Source organism: Pipra filicauda, unplaced genomic scaffold (assembly GCF_003945595.2).
Source record: "Pipra filicauda isolate LSUMZ 115617 unplaced genomic scaffold, ASM394559v2 scaffold721_size132957_pilon, whole genome shotgun sequence".
NCBI lineage: Eukaryota > Metazoa > Chordata > Aves > Passeriformes > Pipridae > Pipra > Pipra filicauda.
Genome location: NW_024104889.1, coordinates 70985 through 91555, shown reverse-complemented (window position 1 = coordinate 91555; position 20571 = coordinate 70985). Strand labels below are relative to the sequence as shown.

Below are 20571 nucleotides of genomic sequence, written 5' to 3'. Positions count from 1 at the left end.
CGGGGACATTAAACCCATCAGCGACCGCGGGGGGGGACACCGAGAAGGGGGGGGGAAATGAGGGGGGGTCCCTCCGACTACCCCTGCTCGGCGCACAGAAAGTTGGGTTTTAATTTGAGCCGTTCAGGTCAAACGGCAGCAAATGGAGCCGCGGCTGAAACCGGGAATAAAACAATAACATGGGAAAACGAGGGGGAAAAAGGCAAAGGAGAAGGGAAGGGGGTGTGTGTGTGTATGTGTGTGTGTGAAAGACGGGAGGAGAGGGGGGTGCGGGGAGCTGGAGGGGTGCGGGGGGGCTGCAGGAGGGGCTTTGGGGTCTGAGGGGTTCAGGGGGGATGAGGGGATTGGGGGGTTGAGGGGTTGGGGAGCATGGGGGGCTCGGGAGGAATGAGGGGACTGGGGGGATGGGGGATTTGGGGACAGGAGGGACAGACACGTGAACACACACACACAAACGTACACACACAAACGTGTACACACACGTGAACGCACACGAACACACGTGAACACACATGTGAACGCACACACAGACTCACACACATGAACACATGTGAACACACCCATTCGCACGCGTGCACACACACTCACACACATGAACACACACATGAACACACATGTACACCCCCCCTTATTCCCCCTCTCTTTCCCGCCAGGGGGCGCAGGCGGCTTCGCCCCGCCCCCGGCCCCGCCCCCTGCCCGCTCTGTGTCCTCCCTGCCAGCAGGGGGCGCTGCAGCGGCATCCGTGGCCTCCCTACGTCACTTCCTGCCGCGCCTGCGCACGGGGAAACGCCGCGACCTGCCCGGCGAAGCCCGGTGAGGGGAGAGACCGGGAGGGAACGGGAGGGAACGGGGGGGACGGGAGGGACGGGGAGGGCTGGGGGAGACAGGGAGAGGCTGGGGCGGGAAGGGAGTCATGGGGATGGGACAGGGAGGATTGGAGGGGATAGAGCCCTTGAGGGGGGACAGACCCCGGGCGGGGCTGCAAGGGGGATCCGGAGCTCTTCTGGACGGGAGGCAAATAGAGCCCCCCCACACTGTGGGTGGGGACAGGGCCGGCCTCCCCTCCCCAAAAGGAGCCGGCTGGGGCAGCCCCTCACCCGCTGAGATTTGGGGGATCCTGTGTTTGGGGGGTCGTTCCTTCCCCGATCCCCACGTCCCCTGCCAGGGCTGGGGGTCCCCAGGCCGTGCCCCCCAAGGCCCAGCAGGTGACCTGAGCAGCCCCAGTCTCTGACTTTGCCCAGGACCCTCCTGGCTGGAGGGTGACCAGGGTCTGCTCGGGAGCTCCTGTCCTCCCCCCTCCACGGGGAGTGACACCCCCAGGACTTGCAACGGAGCAACTCCCGAATCCCTGTCCCCAAACAGCTCCCCACGGTGCTGGGAGCTGTCACTTGGGTGACAGTGACACTTCTCCTCCCCCCCTCACTGTGTGTGCCCTGTGTGACCCCCTGGCCCGAGGTCACCCCTGGGGCCAGACCCCCGATTCCTGTGTCCCCTCCAGCCTCACGTGTGTCCCTTCCAGCCGTGTCCCACGTGTGTCCATCCCTCCAGCCGTGCCCCACACGTGCCCCCCGTGCCCTCGCCATGTTCACCTGTGCAAAGTTCGTCTCAGCTCCCGCGCTCGTGAGTAGTGACAGCCCCTCCCCCTCCTTCGGGGGGGGGGGCTGGGTGATGTGTGACCCCTTTGCTGGGTGATGTGTGACCTCCCCCCCTCCTGGGGACACAGGGAGGTTTTTGGGGACAATCTGTGCAGGTTTGAGCCCTGGCAGGTGAGCAATGCCCAGGGTCTTGGCCACTTGGGTGACAGGTCCTTTGCCACCCCTTGAGGTCACTGAGGGGGACACGGTGCTGGCAGTGACATGCCCAGGCTGGGCCCTGGCAGCTGAGGGGGGTTCGGGTGGTCCCCTGAAGTGGTGGGTGCCAGGACACCTCTCCCCCCCATCTGGGTGCTGCCAAGGGGCTGAGCATGTTCAGGAGGTACCAGAAGTGGCAGCGGTGGTCTCGGTGTGGGGGAGACCCCCCGGGTGTTTTTAGTGCCCTGGGGGGTGCAGGGTGGGTGTCCCCCCCCAAAACCTGAGGAGTGTGTGTGCCCTGCAGGTGAGGAGGAGCTCGAGGGTGCTGGGCCAACCCCTCTCATCTGCGGTGCTGAGCAGCCCCGAGGCCCGGCCAGAGCAGGTAACACACCTGGGCTGGGGGGCACGGGGGTGGCTGGGGGTGCTCGGTGCCCTGGGAAAGCACAGGGAGGTGGCTGTGCCCCCCACCCTCTCTGGGGTACATGGGGAGGGTCTGGGGGTGCTCAGTGCCCTGGGAAAGCACAGGGAGGTGGCTGTGCCCCCCACCCTCTCTGGGGTACATGGGGAGGGTCTGGGGGTGCTCAGTGCCCTGGGAAGGGCACAGGGGAGTGACTATGACTCCCTCCCACTCTGGGGCTCCCCGGGGGGAAACCGAGGCCCGAGAGGGGGCTGGGGTGAGGCTAAGCTCACCCTGTCCCCCCTCCCACCCCTAGGCACAGGTGGGAGCCCCCCGGACGCTCCGGACGAGCGCTGCCCACCGGGACATCGACACGGCCGCCAAGTTCATCGGGGCCGGCGCTGCCACCGTGGGTGTGGCCGGGTCCGGCGCCGGCATCGGCACCGTGTTCGGGAGCCTCATCATCGGCTACGCCAGGTCAGGGGGCTCCGGGGGGGTATGGGAGGGTGGGGGGGCGGCCGGGGGGTCCTGGTGCCCCCCTGACCTCCCCCTGCTCCTCCCCTCCCTGCAGGAACCCCTCGCTCAAGCAGCAGCTCTTCTCCTATGCTATCCTGGGCTTCGCCCTCTCCGAGGCCATGGGGCTCTTCTGCCTCATGGTGGCCTTCCTCATCCTCTTCGCCATGTGACAGGATGGGAGGTGGCAGCGGTGACGGTGACGTCCCTCTGTGCCTGGCCTCCCGCCCAGCTGAGAGTGTCAGGGGGCAGGGGGGGGACCCAGCCCTGCCACGGCCGGGCAGGGAATAAAGACGGTTTGATGACGGTCTCTCAGCTCCTCGTGTCTCCTTGCTGTCCCTGTCCTGTGTCACTTGGTGCAGCTGGCACTGGGCTGGCTTTGTCCCCCCAGGTGCCTGGGGCTGAGCCCCAGTGCAACCCGGAGCCCTCAGGGGACAGGGAACATCACTGCTCTCCCGGGCTGTCACCTCTGTCCATCCCTGCAGGGACATCCCACCTGAGGGGACACCTCAACCGGGACTGTGTGTCTGGCAGCCTGGGGCCAGGAGAAGGGTTTGGGGTGTCCCTGGGTATCCCAGGGGCCGTTCCTGACCGTGTGCGGGATTTGGGGTGTCCCTGCGAGCCGTTACCGGACGTGTCTGGGGTTCGAGGTGTCCCTGGGAGCCGTTACCGGACGTGTCCAGGTTTTGGGGTGTCCTGGGGAGCCGTTACTGGCCGTGTCTGCGGTTTGGGGTGTCCCCGTGTGCTGGGGGGCCGGTCCCGGCCGTGTCCGGGTTTTGGAGTGTCCCAGGGGGCCGGTCCCAGCCGTGTCAGGGCTCGGGGTGTCCCGGGGGTCGCGGTGTCCCTCGGTGTCCCCCGGTCCCCACGTGTCGCGATCCCCGCAGCACGGCGGGACTTTCTGGGCGGGTCCTCTCATTGACCACGCCCACTGAGCATGACAGTCTCCGCCCCTCCGCTGCGAGGCCCCGCCCCCGAGGCCTCCCATTGGCCGCGGCGCCGTTACCTCCCCGCAGGTCTCGCGAGAGCCTCGCGCGCGGGGCGGGGCGCTGGGGGGGGCGCGGCGGGGGGGGGCGGCGCGAGCCCCAGCGCGAGCGGCGCCAGCGCGAGGCCCCGGCCCCGGCTCCTTCAGGTAACGGCGGCACCGGGGGCGGCGGCGGCGGGGCCGCTCCGGGGCGGCGGCGGTGGCGGCGGTGGCGGGGGGAGCCCCGGGGATCCCGGGGGGCGGTGGGACCCCCGGCCGGCCCCTCCCCCCCACAACTCTCCCCGAGTTTTCGTGCGGCAGCGGCTCCGCCCGCCCCGCCCCCCTGCGCTGACTGACAGCGTGCCCCGGCCAATCGGATCGCGCGCAGCTCCCGAGCGGCGGGCTCGGCAGCCAATGGCGGTCAAGCCCAGCCCCCCGGGGCGGGGCCGAGGAGCAGCGAGGGGCCCGGGCGGGGCCGGGGGGAGCGCGGGGGGCCCCGGCGGGGACCCCGGAATTGGCGGTCTGGGGGGGGTCTGGGGGTGTCAGCGGCATTGGGGGTGTCTGGAGGGGGCTCAGGGCTGGGGGCCTCGGCAGGAGAACCGCGGAATTGGGAGGCTAGGGGGGCTTTTGGGGGGCTTGGGGGGGGAATGTCTCAGGGTTTGTGGGGGTCCCTGGGGAATATGAGGGGTTGCGAATAGGGGTAACGAGGGAGGGGTTGCAAATGTGAGGGGGCTTTAAAGAGAGAGAGGTCTTGGGGATTGTGGGAGTGAGCCCTGGAGAGGCACTGGGGGGTCTTGAAGGTCTGGGAGGGGATGGGGGCGCTTTGGAAGCTGAGAGGGAATGGGGGGGATGTCTTTGGATATGGGAGACCCTTCAGTGTGCAGGGCCTGGGGGGCCCTGGAGAGACATGGGATGTCCTTGGGGGTGGGAGATACAGGACCTTGGGGGGTTGGAGGAGCCTTGGGGGGGGTCCTGGGGGAGCCCCTCGGGTTGGACTCGGTCCTCCGGGGTGAGGAGGGGTCTGGGCGCAGTGTGGTGGCCCGTGACTCCTCTGGGGCAGCTGGGGGGGGCATCCAGAGCCATGTGGGGGGGGCTCAGTGTGGGAAGCAGGTGTGGAAGGGATGTGGAGGGGTTGGAGGTATCCATAAGGATTGGGGTGAGGTGGGGGGCTCTCAGGTCCTGGGGGGTCGGTGACTCCCTCCCAGTGAGTGAAGGAAGCAGCAGAAACATGCAAACAGCAGCAACTGGAGAGTTTCAGTAATTTTCTTCTGAAGTCAGAGCCAGGGGTTAATTCCCCCTGGGGGGCTTTGGGGGCTCTGACTCCCGTGAGCTGGTGGAACTGGGGAGGATTCTCCTGCCCCTGCTCACCTGGCACTGTGGGATCTGTCGCCTCTCAGCAGCTCCAGCTCGGAGCTGTCACTTCCCACTGCTGGGAGCGCTGGTTTGGAGCCCCTCAGGAAGGGATGGGCTGGCTCAGGTGTGAGACAAGCCCTGTGAGACCCCACAAACTCCTTGTTCTGCTCAGCTCGCCCCCTTTTGCTCTTTCTGCCCCTTCCTTTGTCACCTCTTTCCTGAGTCCCTCGTTGTCCCTGTGGAGGTGTCACCCCTTTCCCTGCTCAGGTCCCTCTAAGGATGCTCTGGTTCAACTTAAAAGTGTCACCAACTGCAGTGAACTTTCCATTCCACTGTACCTGTTGGGCAGGGATTTTCTTCCCCCAGGGATGGTCCAGAGGGCTCCTCTAGTTCTCCCTAAAACACCAGGGAGGAATCCACAGCCATTCCAACTAAGAATAACTCCAGTGTTTAAATGCGGAGGAGAAGGTGTGGGAGGTGGGTTGAGCAGCCAAATTCCCGTTTGGAAAACGAGGAGGGTTGACATCCTCATTTCCTTAAAGCCAGAGCTCACATTCAACCTCCTGTGGCAGGAGGGGGGGAGTCCTGCTGCCAACTCCAAATGCTCCACGGGGCTGAAGTGATGGAGGGCTCGGGAGACCCACCAGCAGGTGGGGGGTGAACTCAACCCGCCAGGTTGGTAACGAAGGGCTTCTCTCAGCAGAGGGTTTTATTCCTGATGCTGGAAGTTGGTTGGGAATTGAGGAGCTGGGAGACCACACAGCCCTGGATTTCTGTAGTTGGGTGCCAGCCCTTGGTGATCTCGGGCTGTGGGACACCGGACCCTTCCCCTGCTCCCTGGCACTTGCCTGGCGAGGAACTGTCCACAGGGATCGTGTCCACCCTCCTCCTGCTCCGCCAAGCTGCGCGTCCAGATAGTTTAATCTCTCCTTGGAAATCAATCCCTCCAGCTGTTATCCATGTTTTCCTGAATCCCTTCCAATTTGCCAATATCCTTCTGACACCGAACAGCTCGGAGCTGGACGTGGTTTGCATCAGAGCACTGGAGACTGGGATCTTCCTCCCTCCCCTCGGATGAGGAGAAGGAAGAGCTGAACACAAACTTCGGGAATGTGTTAAACCCCCCTCTCGCAATTCCTCTTTCACTCTGACTTGGCTCTGCCCTGGGGAGGGCTGTTTCTGACAGGAATTTCTACTTATTCTTCCTCGTATTTCTGCTTTCCCAAGGTTCCTTGTTTTCCAGTCTTTCCCAGGGCTCCTTTAGTGCTCTGGTTTGGTTTATTCGCTGTGAGCTGAAGGTGTGAGGTGAACAGGCCTTGCTGAGCCCACCTTGGCAGGTGCAGGTTCCTCTCTGAGCTGGTTGACTGTGGCAGTTCTGAGTCCCTGTGGAAGCACTCTGCAATCCCTGTGGAAGCACTCTGCAATCCCTGTGGAAGCACTCTGCCATCCCTGTGGCACAGTTGGGATCCCCGTGACATGGCTGGGAGGTGTGGAGGGAGATGGCCAAAATAAAAGGACGTGGCTTCAAAAAAATCCCAACTTCTCAGTCACGTCTTTATTCCCATCTCTTCCAAAACCCCTCAGAGCCCTGCCAGAGAAGACACTGGGTGAGGACACTCTCAGGATGGATAAAAGGGGGTTTGGGGATGTGGCATGAGGCGGGCAGGGAATCTCCCTCTCCCGTTTTGGGAGATGGGGAAGTTGGAGAGAGGAAGCACAAGCGGGTGGGCGGGGGGTGGCTGGGAGGCTTTGGGGTTGGACCCACATGACCTTTAAGGTTCCTTCCAACCCAGACCCTTCTAAGAAAGCAAATGCTCCTTCCATGCTCCTGGAAGCCCCGGGAGCTGCTCTCAGCTCACGGCGGTTCCAGGGATGAGGCAGCCGGAGGAACAGGAGCTGTGCTGAGGGGGGACAGTGGGGACACGTGGAGCTGTGTTTGGAAGGGCTCAGCACAACAGGCTCTGCACCCACAGTGTGGTTTGTGTGTTAGCAAAACATCTCTGGCTTGGATTTGGCTTTGGACTCGTTTTCTGCTGCATTACATGTGGTGCTGCTGCGTGTCTGTTTGGGTTTATTTATCCTCTGGACTTTCTTGGGGACTTTTTTTTTCCTTCTTGTTTTTTGTTTGTTTGTTTGTTTGTTTTCACGTTCCTGGCACTGAGAATTGAGGCCAGATTTCCAAAACTGCTCTTCCCCTGCTCATTCAACTCCGAACTGTGCTGCAGTCAGAGAGGAAATGCTGGGAGAAAATAACCTTTTTGTGACAGACCTTCAGGACTGGGGACCTGTTGCTTCCTGTAATTCATTAATTATTTTTGCCCCATTTCAAGCGATCTGGTTTCACAGTTTTGGCTCCAGGGGACTGGGAGCACCATGGGTGAGTGGGGTGGGCTGAGCCAGCGGCCTGGGTTTTCCTGGGGAGCCAGAAGTGGTTCCTGTTTGGGCTTGAGGTGTGTGGGAATCTGCTTAGAGAGACTAAACCAAAAGCAGGTTTACAGCTCTGCTTCCCTTTGGGTATCAAATGGATTTGGTCAGCGCTCAGAGCACAGCTTTTCTCTGGCTGGTGGATTCCTGCTTGAAATCCTCAGTGAATCTCTTGGTTCCACTCAGTTCTTCATATTCTTCAGTTCTTCACATTCTTCAGTTCTTCACATTCTTCAGTTCTTCAAATGGCTTTCCCCAGATCCAAAAAGTTCCAGCTTAACCCACGTGCAGCTGGAGTTTGAGCCTGGCCCAGCTTTGCCTGTGGCCTCAGCTCCCAGATGAGCTGTAGGACATGCCTTGGAGAGCACCAACATTCCCAGTGCTCCCACTGCCCATTCCCACTGTCCAGCCGTGGAGGTGCCCACAGAGGTTCCTCTCCAAGCCACTCGATGTTCGTGCTGGGGTTTTTCTCCCTCTCCAGAGCTGGTATTTGTGGTGTGTTTTGCTGCAATTAGTCTTGGCTCGTGGGGAGTTTGGCTTAATTTCTTCTCTGAAGTTCAGTTTCCTGCTCGGAATTCCAGGAGGCTCCTTTGCTCTTCCCCCCTCCTGTACACCTGGGGCAGAGTCAGTCCTCCTGTGCCTTTGTGGAGTGGGACCCTTGGGTTTGGAACAGCAGGAATTTGGGGCTCTCCTCAGCCCCAGCACAGAGAGGCTTCACCCTGGCTAAGCCCAGATTTATTGTGGGGGTTTTTTTGTCTCTCCCTCTGAGCTCTGAGCTGGGAGGAGGGAGGTGAATTCCCTGAGCCCCAAGTGTCCTGTTTGCTGCAGGAGGTGAGCAGGGACCCCAGGACAGGTGCAGAGTGGAGCTCCCAAGAGAGAGCAGCCGTTTCTTGAGGTTTTCCACCCGAAGCAGTGCGTGTGGCTCCCAGGGAGCAGCGCAGGGACTGGGAACGGCGCTGCCGCTCCCACTGCAGGAGCGAGCTGGCCCCGGAGAGTCTGGAATGCCACTGGCTGTCCCACCCTGTGTGAGGGATCTCAGCAGTGCTGGAGCCACTGTGCCAGCCGAGGGGAGCTGGTTCATGGACAAACAAAGCCGCCCTGCCAGCTGCTGCCCACGCCGGGGTTTCTCCACGGAGCTCTGAGCTCCCTTTGTGGGCAAGGCTGCCAAAAAGCCCTAAAAGCAGCGAGTATTCAGACTTTTTCCTCCCCTTCTCCCAAAAAAAAGACATTTGAGCTCCTTCAGTGTGAGATGCAAGTTGTGGCTGGAGTCCAGAGCAGAGTGAAGCTTGGAGTGAGGGGGTCTGCGAGGTCCCTTCCATCCCAAACCGCTCCGTGGTTCGGAGTTCGCCCCTTCCCTGCCTTTGGGACGCCCGTGGTGCTGCAGGGAGCAGAGCTCTGCACAGCTGGGGGTTTTGTGCTTATGGAGAACGTTTTCCAGCCCTGGCTGGCAGAGCCCTCGCTCCGAATACCTTCGGCACTGTTTGGAATAACAATCCTACTCCACAAGCCGCCGTTCACAGCCCTCGGCGTGTTACGGCCTTGGCAGCGCCGGGGAAAGTGAGTGTATTTATACCTGTGTCACCGAGCTGCCTTCTCCCCTTTAACTGCTTCCAGAGGGAGGAGAGCACACTTGGAGCAGAACGTGGCTTTTTGGGTGGCTGCCCAAAGCCTCTTGTCGGTGCTGAGTCTGCTGAGGCAAAGGCAGCAGATCTTTAATCGCTAAGCAATTAATGGTTGCAATTACTTAAAATCGATTGTTTCCAGAGGTCTGGCTGGTTGTGTCCATGGCTGGAGGTGCTGCAGAGCCTTGGAGTTTTGGAAAGTGAGGCTGAGCTTCGGCTGGTGAAGCTGAAGGAAGCTGTGTGTGGGGAGGGAAAGCTTTGCCAATTAATGTAATTAATGTGAGGTCCCCCCTGTGTCGTTCCCGTTGCGGTGGGATCTGCAGAACAGCCACTTGCTGCCTGTTCTGCTCTTCCAGCAGTATGAATATTTCCTTTTTTTTTTTGGTTTGAGCATTGGTAAAATAGATGAGGAGCGGAGGGAGGCGAGATCCGGAGTGAGATTGTCACTGCAGCTCCCGGGATGCACCACTGGACCCCAAAAATGTGACACAGCAGAGCATCCAGCGGGATGGGGCACACTGACGGTGTGGAAACAGGGCTGGGGAGGTTTATCTACGACCTCAGTCAGATTTTGGAGTCTTTATATGGCAGAGCTCACTGTTGCCTCCCTGGAGTTTGTGTCAGAGCCCAGCACTGCTCAGCATCCGGATCCTCAGTCGTGGTCCCGAGTGTGGCAGCGGTTTAATGAGCAAGTGCCTCGTCTGGTGGAGGTGCTGAGAAGTTCCCAAGGGATGTTGGCCCTTGGTGTGGATATCTCCCATCTTCCCAACCCACACTGCTTTGTTTCCTGTTTCCTGAGGTGCTTCGTGGTGTCGTTGTCCCCCCCCCAGGGGTTCTTGAGGGTGGGATTTCGGGGGTCTCAGGAGCTGGAGCTGCCAAACCAGCAGCTTGGGATGGGAGGAAGACTTGGAAAACTGGCCTTAAAATTCCCCACTGACCACTTGATGGATCAGCCTCAGTGTCCCGCTGGATATTTTCAGGGCTTTGAGGGTTTTATGACTTTTTCACTAATTCTGTGCTGTCTTTCCCTGTGGATGCTCCCATGGGAAAGCTCCGGCTGCCATGTCTTTCCTGGGAGGTTTTCCTTGAATTCTGTGATCCTGGAGACCTTTTCCAACATCAAGAAAATGGTTCTTTTGCAGATCTTGAGGGTTTTTCCCTCAAAAGTTGCAGATGGAGGGTTTGGAGAATTTTGGCTCTGGGACTTGGTGCTTTCCCAGCCCCACAGAGACATCTCCGAGGAGGTTCCATAGGACAGAAGGGTTAAAAATGGGGTTTTATTCCATGTGGAGAAGGGAGAAGACCCTGTTTGGGATGTGGAATTTGTTCCTGAGGTGCTTCATGGCGTTGCTTTTTGGCAGGTCCCCGTTTCCAGTGCCTGCAAAGCCCCCGTGTGTAGGAGCCCGTTTAGGACGCCGCGTCCTGCCCCACGTGAGGTCTCACCTCTGAGTTATGGAAAACTCCTACCTAGGAAATCACGCCTCTGTTCACCCCCAAAACACTTAAACAACTCACTGTAATGCCCCAGCTTTCTACACATTGCTTCTGTTTGGAATATTTCTTGCTCCCCTCTGATTTTAGGGCTCATGTATCAAATCATGGCGACGTGAAGCGTGTGCGCCTCTGAATGCTGAATAAAGCAAAGTGCCCAGGTGGGATGGAATAATAACAGGTGGGACAGGATATTTTTCCTTTATGAGCAGAGGAGCACAGTGCCTTCCTGGCCCCATCCTGCTGCTGCTGGTTCAGCTGTTTTAATTCACGGGCAGGAGTTTTATCCGTGGGTTCTCACTCTCCCGTTCCTTTGCTCTTCCCTTCAAACCATTCACACACATTGCAGGGAAAAATATGTTCCAGCTTGACCTGGGCTCTTATGTTTCATTTTCAGCAGCTTTTTTTTTTTTCCCCTTGCTTTCATTGAAACAAGGGCTCTGAAGTGGTGAAATAATTTCAGGAAATGGGACTCCAGTTTCTAGGTCACTCAGGCATTTCCTAGGTAAAATACTGCGTCCTCCAAGGCTTGTCGTGGCTTTCTTGTAATTATCTCGGCTCGGGAAGGAACAGTGGGTCTCGGAGGCTTTTCCTTCCTTCCTTAAACCTGAATTATTTCTCTCTCCTGTAGTAGATCTCTGGCACTGCTGCTGTCCCTGCTGGGAGGGAGAGCAGGGCTGAAGATGGATCACTGTTAATGAAGACACACGAGGCGACCCGAGAGCCGTAGTGCCAAGATCCAGGGGCTGCCTGCCTGTGTCTGGGATTCTGCCTTTGGAATAGCTGTTCACTGGGCTGCAGGGGTTCAGTTGGGGTGTGTAGGAAGAAGGAAGAGCTTTTGCTTGAGCTCACGGGGAAGCTCATGCTGTGTTCCTTGGCTGGAGTGGGATGGGATGTGCTCCTGCCCATTGTCACCCTGGGGACAGATGGACCTCTGGGTCTGAAGACCCAGGCTCAGTGGTGGCTTTTCTGACCTCAGTGGAGGGCTCAGGGACTTCCTATGTAGTTCTTCCCGTTCTGGAGAAGGTCCTGGAGCAACCACATGGCCACAAGCAGTGCCTGGGGCCGTGCTGCTCGGTGCAGTGTTGAGGTGGACGCTGTGTTTGATGGGATCAAACCAAACCCCCTGTCCAGGTGCTCCCCACGAGTCCTGCTCTGGGGGTCTTGCAGTTTGGTCTCTCCCTTGTCTCTTAGTGTAAAGCAACCTTAGGGACATCCTGCAGAGTCCATCTTCCCTCCAGAAACCAGGAGGGAAACATGACTTCATGAGAGGATGATTTAGAGATGGTCTTCATCTTCTTGCCCAGGGAAGTTGCTGACTTGCTGGTTTATGTTGGGTTTTGTCTCGTGTTCATCCAAGGCTTCGAAGCCTGTTGGACAAAAATGCCTTTTGGTGTTGGAAATCTGCTCTTTGGCTCTGAGCTGGGGGCTCTCAGGCATGTGGGTTGCCAAGCTATGGCTGCTTTGGTGATGTTTGGCAAGGATGAGTTAAAGTCAGGATTTGAAGAGCAGGAGCTGCTGCTCTCTGGGGACTCTGCCCGTAGAAGGGAGACCAGGGGATGCTGTTTGTGGTGAGACCTGACCCCCAAACCCCAGAGGTGCTCACCAGGCACTGGAAAACCAGGGTTCTCAGCTCAGTGGGAGCTAGCAGAGGGACCTCCTGAGGGCAGTTCCAGATCACCTGAGCTTCTGGTGAAGTGTGAAACCCAACAGTGATGAAACCCTGTTGTTCTGCCCTTTGTGGTGTCTGGGCAGACCTGTGGCTGAGCTGAGGTGACATGGGACATTCTCTGACACCTCTCCCTGAAGGCAGAGGCCAGACCAGATCTGACCTGGAGGGTGGCCAAGCAAGGAGGCTCCTGGACATGGAGCCTCTCTAACGTTTTTGTCCCGACCCTGGAGGCAGCGTCAGCGAGTGACACTTTGTCGTGGTGAACTAAGAGCGTTGAGTGATTGGTGTCCTTGGGAGGACTGGTGGGAACTGTGCTGGGAAAAGCCCTGTGGGCTGGCTGGAGCTCCCAGCCGAGGAGGTTTGTTGCTTTAAGTGCAGGGAAAAGGCTTTTCTGTCTGGGCGAAGGCTCTGAAGGCTGATGTGCCGGGCTGGGGCCCGTGTTATCCCGCTGGCCGGAGTTTGGTTTACGTTTGACAGGACTCTGACAATGCCTCCCTGTCCCATCTTTCACACTGAGGGGAGGAGAGCAGCTCTGGGTCCTGGCTGTCGCTTCCTTCTCCCAAAGCACATGGGAATAATCTGCAGTTCATCTGCTCCTGGGCGAGCTGAGGAGCGGCTTTTGGAGCCACTTTAGGTCCAAACATATGTCTGGTGGGAGAGGTCGTTCTTCTAACAGGGCTGGTGATGCTCCAAGGCACTTCCAGGGTGAGAAGTGAGGGGTTTGTGCATCTCTGACACCACTGAGGCCATCGTGTTCCAGCTGCTTGGGGATGCTCTTGTGGACAGGGGATCCTCTAGGAGCCTGAGCAGTGCTGAACACCCACAAAAGGGGGGGTAAGTGGTGGCACTTTGCGTGAGGTTCACTGTAACGACTTGTTAAATACCGTGTGGCTGGGGGGGATTTGCTTCAAGCACATTCCGTGCCAGTATTCCAGTTTATACAGTTGGGTTTACTTTATCAAGCTTATGAAGCAGAAGGGTGTTCTGCCTCCGAAGCAGGTTTTATAGCGCCAGCTTTTGGCCTCCTTTCCCAGATGACAATTTTAAGCTCTTGCAGCTTTTTGGTTACAAAGCAAACACTCTCCCTCCTTCCCTCACACCCCGAAATAACTTGAAAGGCAGAGTTTAGGCCTAAGAGCTGCCTGTGCCTCTGCACTGAGCTCAGCGAGGGCCTCTCCCTGCAAAACTGAAAGTCTTTCGCAATCTCTTTGGGTGTATCACAGATGGGAGGGCCAGGGAGAGCTCTGGGCACCCAGAGGGGCAGGACGAGCCCTGTGCCTGAGTCCCTGCAGGCACCGAATTTAGTCTGGCAGTCAGAATTCAGTCTGGGGGCCAGCAGTGGTTCCCCTGTGGAAATGAGGTGCCAAAGTGGCTGCACAAAGCAGCTCTTGCAGGTTGGGCCCCAAGCCCTGCCTGGCAGGGCTGACCCTGCACAGGGGAGCCTCCATGGGAAGGCAGTTTTTCTTCTTGTTTTTTTTAAGGAAGAACTTGACCTCTTGGTTTTCCACCCCCCCTCCTTGAGGATGGATCATGGTGCTCCCAGTCATGACTTCAGTGCTGGCTGTTAACCCAGGCTGGGACAAGGAATACCAACACCAAACCCTGGCCAAGGGCAGGGGAAGGATGGGGGTCCCTCTGAGTGTTCTCTGGGTGCTGCTGCCTCGGTGACCCTGCTGATCCCAACCCATCCAGAGTGTGGAATCGTTCTGAGGGCCAGGAAGCTCGGGGCAGAGAGCTGTTAATGACTGCACTCAGAAAAATAACGAGGAGCCTTTCCTGGCCTGGCCTCAAAGCAACGTGTTTCCTTCCTTGCATTTTAGTGGAAATCTCGTACTATTTTGGAGAGCTTGGGGCAGTGCCTCGTGCTTCCTTCTTTCTCCTTGGCTGGAAATGGCTGTCAGGCTGCCTTCCTCTCCCTCCTGCTCGCCAAAGAGCAGTTTGGTTTGTGATTGCAACCGGCCTCTCCTCCAGCTCCCAGTGGCAATTACAGGGTCTGCCTGCGATTTGTGTATCCCCCTGTAGGAAGAGGATTCTACAGCCCGGATTCGGGTGCAGCCATCCATAATAATCTCATTTATTGTGAGTTTCTCTGCTCTCCCCAGCAGCAGCAGCAGCAGCAGCAGCACTGCCTGTCCTTGGGGCTGGGCTGGTGTCTCGAGCACCATTTGTGTTTGAATGGGCTTGTTTGTGCTGCGGCTCTGGTTGTTAGAGCTCCTGGCACGGCTCCCAGGGCTCAACAAACTTACCCAGATGGAGCTGGGATGGCCTGGCGACTCATTAGTCTCTGAGAATTAATCCCATGTAGCTCAGGCTCATCAGAAGTTAACTCCTGCCTCTGCTCTACCTTTTGCATTAAACTGGATGTGAAAAGCAGAAGAGCAGCAATGACTCAGTTGAGGAGAAAATGAGCTTCACCTGCCAGAGGTGCAGCAGAACCCCGGGCTGGCCCTGGCAGTGATGAAACTTTCTTTTGGGGAAATATATGGGTAAGACATTGTTTCTTCTCCAGTTCTGCCTTTGCTTCCACTGTCAGTTCTCCTGACAGCTGTAGTTCAGCTGTAGTTCTCCTACTAAGTCCCAGCCCTCCCTGGATCCTCTGCCCTTCTGGAGGACTCTTTGCCCTATTTAACAGCCCGGGAGGATTGCAAACAGGTTTGTGGTGCTGCCTGTTGGTAGAGACACCTCACCTTCAGCTGCACCTTTGCTTGGACTTGTTCCTGCAGGCCCGAGGGCGATGGGGTTTGTGACTGTGCAGGGAGCTTTTTGTTTTGGAGAGTAAAGCAGCTGTAATCCCTGTGCAGTGTGTGTCCTGCAGGGAGGCACTGAACCTGGCTTTATTCTCGTTGCCCATCTCAGGTAACTCCCTCTGCCTGGAGCCCCTGTTGGACCCTTTTTGGGGTGCTGGGTGTGGAGTCAGCACCAATCCCAGCACAGGCACCAGCAGTTATTTACCTTGTGTGGGATTTGATCCCCATTCACTTAAGAGTTGGGCTCGATGATCCTTGTGGGTCCATTCCAACTGGGAACATTCTGTGATTCTGTGTGTCTGCCTTTCCCCCCTCCCTGCTCCCAGCAGGACCAGAACTCTTGGCACACTTACAAAATCAGTGTTGAAATGGCCCAAATTGTCCCTTTTGCTCCAGCAGTGGTTTGCCCTTTTGAAGGCTGCAGGTGTGAGGGAGCAATGGGAGCCCAAGGCCTTTACTGGAACCTGAACAAGAACTACAGAAACTCCTGCACAGGGAGGTTTGGTGGTCCCTGCCAGTGCCTGCTCCCCTCCTGGAAGCTCACAGCCCTTCACTGCACCTTTCCCTAGGGACAGCCTTGCTCTTGATGTCCCTCTCTCCAGCAGTTTTCTTTCTTCTGACTCATTTTGCAGCTCATTCCTCACTCAGGTGAGGAATCTTAGCAGAGAGACTCTGTCAGCAGAACGTGCAACGTGCTTTTGTGTCTCTTCTGTTTAAGCCTATTTTTAGGAGGTTGCTCTGCAGCTCTTCTGGTTTTGTTTCATAGCTGGTGCAACCTCCAACTTTAATTTTGTGGTCATATTAATGTAAAGTTTATCCTCATGATTTATGGGCATAAACCATAAATGTGCTTGTACTGGTATAGGAGTGAGGGATCTGTGATGGAGGGGGATCTGTACTGGGAAGAGATCCATGCTGGGAGGGATCTGTGTTGGGAGGGATCCGTTCTGGGGAGGGATCCACATTGGGAGGGATCCCTGCTGGGGAGGAATCTGTGCTGGGAGGGATCTGTGCTGGCAGCCTCAACACAGAACAGTGTTTGTCTCCTCCCAAATGTTGGGATCTGGAGCATTTCAGCTCGTCCTGCAAGGCCCAGATGCAAGTGTTGGGCATGAACATTCCTGCAATGACAAGTCACATGCAAGGACAACAATAGAGCCTTATTTTTAGAGCATTTTTCAGCCCAGCTCTATCCCCAACGTTCAGCAGAATGAACGAGCCGGGAGCTTCTTCCGTCTTCACGCTGAGGTTTAAGGAAAAGGGTTTGTTTTGAGGGGCCAGTCACTCGTGACTTTGGCAAACCAGAGGAGACATGACTCAAGATTTACAAATCCTGGCTTGAGGCTGCTTCCAGCCTCAGCTACTTGTCAGGAATTCAGCTGGAACAGGTCCGGGGAAGCTTCACCAACACACAACCCCATCCCGACGCGTGCGAGCGCCCGGCTGTGGGGTGGCTGTGGTAAGGGCTGTGAAAAGAGCTGTGGGTGGCAGAGCTAAAGACAATTATGAGTCTGACTGTGTCCCTTTCCTTGTCACCAGGCTGATGCCTCCCAGAGCCATGGGCACACACTCCTCTGTAAAGCTCAGACAGTGCAATTAAAGGATGTGGAGCATCTTGGAGGAAAGGCTCCATAAGTGGGCTTTGGAAACGTCATCCCGCTTCTCCTGGCTCTTCCTAAGCTGTTTCCAAATTGAAGTTTTTCAAATGGGTTCCATGAGGTGCCAGCACGTGTCCTGGGGGACGTGCTGTTCAGGAAGGCTGGTCTTTGATTGCTGTTGTTGATGCATGTAATACGTCTAATTCCTTTTAAGGGACTTCAAATATTCCCCCCCGGTGTCTGTCTAGACCAGGATAACAGGCTCTGTTTTCTCTTAATGGGTTAGTTAACATGCTTTGGGACCACTTGGGTTTATGGACTGATGTACCATGGGGATGGCAGCATCTGGGCTGGCTTCAGTGTCTGCAGGAAGGATTAAACTTCGAAATAAGTGGGAATTGTGGTAATTGAGGTGAGCAAAACCAGCTCATCCCAGCCCAGGGTCCCAGTTGGGTGGTTTGTGATGAATAGAGGCTCTGATGGGCAGCAAGTGAATTGCTGAGAAGGGAAGGGAAGGTTCTGGCTTTCACTGGGTACCTGCAGTCTCTCCCCTCTCCAACTCTTACCCTGAGAACCTGTTTAGGTGGGTAAAATGCATATTTTAATTTTAGAGGTGACATCATCCTGTCACTGGACACACTTGGGCGTTGCTTGTAACCTTGTCCAGAACTTCACCCCTGGGCTTGTGGTTCATGGCCAAGGTCAGTGTTACACCTTTTGTTAGTGTTTGATGCTCCTGCCACTTGATGCCCTTATCCTGGGGGCAGCAGGGGATTGGGATGGAGGTGATGGAAAGGGATGTGAGGGGTGGCCGTGTCCTGGGGGATCTGAGGGGCTGACGGTCTGGTTTGGGTGAAAATGCTTCTCCAGCTCCCCTGAGCCAGCAGCTGCCTCTCAAGGTGTGTCTGACTGAGCTCTGGAGTGCTCAGTAATCTGCATTTCTTCCTCCCCTCGCTGTGTCCAACATGCTAAAAATCATCAAAACAGTGAAATACTGTCCCGTGGCTGCCGGAAGAGGGATGGGAATGTGCTCCCGGTATCCAATCAGCTCCTCGTTCTGCCTCTTCTTAAGGATAGAATTTATTGAAGCAATTTATCCTGACTAAATGTGACATAAATCTGAGCACATGTATGTACATACCAGTCATATTCTGCAGTGAACGAGCAGCTAAATCTTGCCTTAAGGAATGAGCAAATCCTGCTGACACTTTGCAAGCTCAAGGAAACGGAGGCTTTTGCAGTGTGTTGGCCCAGTTTTTTTGTCCTGCTCTGGGCAGCCGATGTGCCATCGGCTCTGGGATGGTTTTTCTGTGCTGTCAGAGCCCTGGGATTGGCAGCTGATCCTGGTCCTTTAATTTCTCAGAGAGGTTTTACGGAAGCACAGATTCGAGGCAGAGAGACCCCGCAGTTCTTGGTGCTGGCGGCGAGGACGGATCTCTGACCTGTGTTAATTAAAAAAGCTCAGCTTGGCTGCCCTGTGAAGTCAGCATCTCCCTCCAGCACAGCTCTGCTCATGTTTAACACCAAGATCTGTTTGTTGATGGAATAAACACATCCCCAGCCTCATCCCACACAGCCCAGCTTAACCGTAGGAGGGTGATTTAAAGACTCTTGAGACACTTCCAGCACCAGCCTGGCTCTGGCAGTGAGGGGCATCACAGCTGCCCTTCAGTGCTGGGTGACTTTGCTGCTGTCCCAGTGCCACAGCTCTGTACTGGGGTGCTGGACTGGCAGAGAACCTCTGATTGCTGTGATTAATTGAGAACAAACTGTGCCTTTGTGGAGCAGCTCACCAGCATCCCTGGCCCTGAGGATGAGGAGTTTTGGGCTCCACATGGTCAAGCTTCGCATTCGGATGGACATGTGGCCATTCTGGGGCCGGGGGTTCAGGTGTGATAGAGCTGGGGTTTGGGTACGACAGCTTTGGGGTTCAGGTACAACAGCTTTGGGGTTCAGGTGTGATAGATCTGGGGTTTGGGTACGACAGCTTTGGGGTTCAGGTACAACAGCTTTGGAGTTCAGGTGTGATGGCTCCAGACCTCAGGTGCAATAGGTCTGGGGTTCAGGGGTGATGGCTTTTGGGGTTCAGGTACAACAGCTTTGGATGTGTGATAGCTGTGGGGTTCACATATGATGGCTCTGGACCTCGAGCACAGGTGACCAAGGTGTTCAATCCCTCTGTGCTTCTCCTCTTTGCAATGTCAGGGAGCTGATCTGAGCCGTGGTTTGGTGTCACAGGAGAGGGTTTGACTTCTTCATCCCTCCCTGCCAGAGGCTCCTTCTGCCTGTTCAGACTTCCCAAGGAAGCCTGGGTGTCTCCGTGCCTTGGGAGCAGGTCATGACAGCGGCTCATGTGTCCGCTGTTGGGACACAGCAGATGTGTGAGAGGCAGCTGCTCCAGGGCCCAGGGAGATTCCTCTGGGAGGAGGATCAGGTGGCTGCGGATGGAAGGGGGATCCCTGTCTCCTTAGCAGCACTTTGGATTCTGGAGTTCCCAGTTTGGAGCTTGGGTAGAAGTTCAGAAGGGTGATATGAAGAGTCTCGTCTGTAACGTGTCCCCAGTCAGACGCGTTTTGGTGTCACCTCAAGGCTCGCCTTGGGTGGGATTTGCCCTTCCTGCCCAAGGTGCTGCCATCCCCTGCCAGGCCACCCCCAGCTCTGCCAGCCCTGTGTCACTTCTGGGGGCTGCTCTGAGGTGGGTGGATGCTCCTGGGCCATTTGGTTGCCTTTGTTATCCCTGTCCTGGGCTGGGCAGCGGTTTGGCTGCCAGCCCGTCCCATTTCTGACAGGGACATTTATCCTTTCTGAGTCCTGTTTGCACAGACCCTGGAGTTTGGCTTAATAAATCCAGACACAGCCCGGTGCTGTGGATGCCTCTCTCTCCTGTTTTTCTGGGAGAAGAGCTGGCAGCTCCTCTCTCATCACACTTCGGTTGTTGTCGCTGCAGGCAAGGGGAGGGAATTCACCCCCTCGAGCCCGTGTAGCTGCTGACTGTCCCAGCAATAGAAAAATAACCTTTTTTTTTTTTTCATATTAAGCAATAATTGATTCCTGTGCCTTTTCACTGAGAGCAGAAGGGGCTGTTTCTGCAGCACATGCTCCCCCTCCGCTGCTGAGCCGCATTCTTGGAGCACTTTCTCACAGAGCTCCTAAAAATACCAACCCTCCCTCCCCACCCTGGTGTGGGTGCTCAGGGCTGGAAGTGCAGAACCTTCCCCCCAGAGCCCATGGCTGTGCTCTGGGTCCCTCCCCAGCTGAGCCAAGCGCCCAACTTGGAGCAGGAGATGCTGGAAGCAACACGAGCAGCCCAAGCGTGTTCCCACAGCAACCCCCCGAAGGGAGAGCATTTGCTTTATTACAGCTTTTTAAAATCCTCCTATAAAAATATCAGTGGGTGGAGGGGACCGTTATTTCTTGAATTTGAGGTGGGGGGGGGGGTTACTTTATTTACTCTTATTTTTTATTAATAAGAATAGCTTCACTTGTAGCATAATAGGGCTGAGTGTTTTGTTATCCTTGGCTGTAATCCGTGATAAACTACCCCTGCCATCAGCCTTGTAGTTTACCCACTGGGGAGCCAGATTATTGCCTTGTAAAACGGAGCACCACTCCTATAATCCCTTAATTAATTAAATGACAAATTTTAGTTCTCTCCCATTGAAAATATAACTGGTACAGAGAGAGGACTTGGATTTATTTGATCGCTGCTTGCTTGCACTTTGTTTTCCTGGAGATTGTCACTGTCTTTCCTCGTGTGTCTGGGGGGGGGGATTCTTGGGCTGGTCCTACACAGAGCCAGGAGTTGGACTTGATGATCCTTGTGGGTCCTTTCCAGCCCAGGATATTCCATGATTCCATTTTTCTGTATGTGCAGGGGATTCTTGGGCTTATCCTGGGCAGGGCCAGGAGCTGGACTCGATGATCCTTGTGGGTCCCTTCCAGCTCAAGATGTTCCACAATTCCATGATACTGTAAATACTAAGGGAGGGTTTGGTGCCAAGGG

The 20571-nt window shown here is 56.5% G+C and overlaps 2 protein-coding genes across 3 annotated transcripts in view; both read left to right on the top strand.

Annotated features, from left to right (window-relative positions):
• The first annotated feature begins 746 nt into the window (after positions 1–746).
• Positions 747–3015, top strand: ATP5MC2 (ATP synthase membrane subunit c locus 2). The gene is made up of 5 exons (XM_027748400.2): positions 747–813; positions 1520–1620; positions 2095–2172; positions 2504–2664; positions 2759–3015. Exons 2-5 carry the CDS (start codon positions 1582–1584, stop codon positions 2871–2873), a joined length of 393 nt encoding a protein of 130 aa, XP_027604201.1. The 5' UTR covers positions 747–813; positions 1520–1581; the 3' UTR covers positions 2874–3015.
• A 743-nt stretch (positions 3016–3758) lies between these two features.
• The window catches only part of LOC114002435 (cyclic AMP-dependent transcription factor ATF-7), a 57366-nt gene continuing 40553 nt past the window's right edge, over positions 3759–20571 (top strand). The window contains exon 1 of one of the 2 annotated variants that reach the window (XM_027748401.2): positions 3759–3829. The gene's annotated coding sequence lies outside the window, so the exon portion shown is untranslated. Of the gene's footprint in view, positions 3830–17250; positions 17270–20571 lie in introns of those variants that run through there. The other variant, XM_027748403.2, reaches the window with a different exon arrangement.

Coding starts and splice junctions, on each gene's coding strand:
- ATP5MC2 (XM_027748400.2), top strand. CDS start 1,582: ATGTTCACCTGTGCAAAGTTCGTCTCAGCTCCCGCGCTC. Junction 1,621..2,094: donor TCGTCTCAGCTCCCGCGCTC/GTGAGTAGTGAC, acceptor TGTGCCCTGCAG/GTGAGGAGGAGCTCGAGGGT. Junction 2,173..2,503: donor CCGAGGCCCGGCCAGAGCAG/GTAACACACCTG, acceptor TCCCACCCCTAG/GCACAGGTGGGAGCCCCCCG.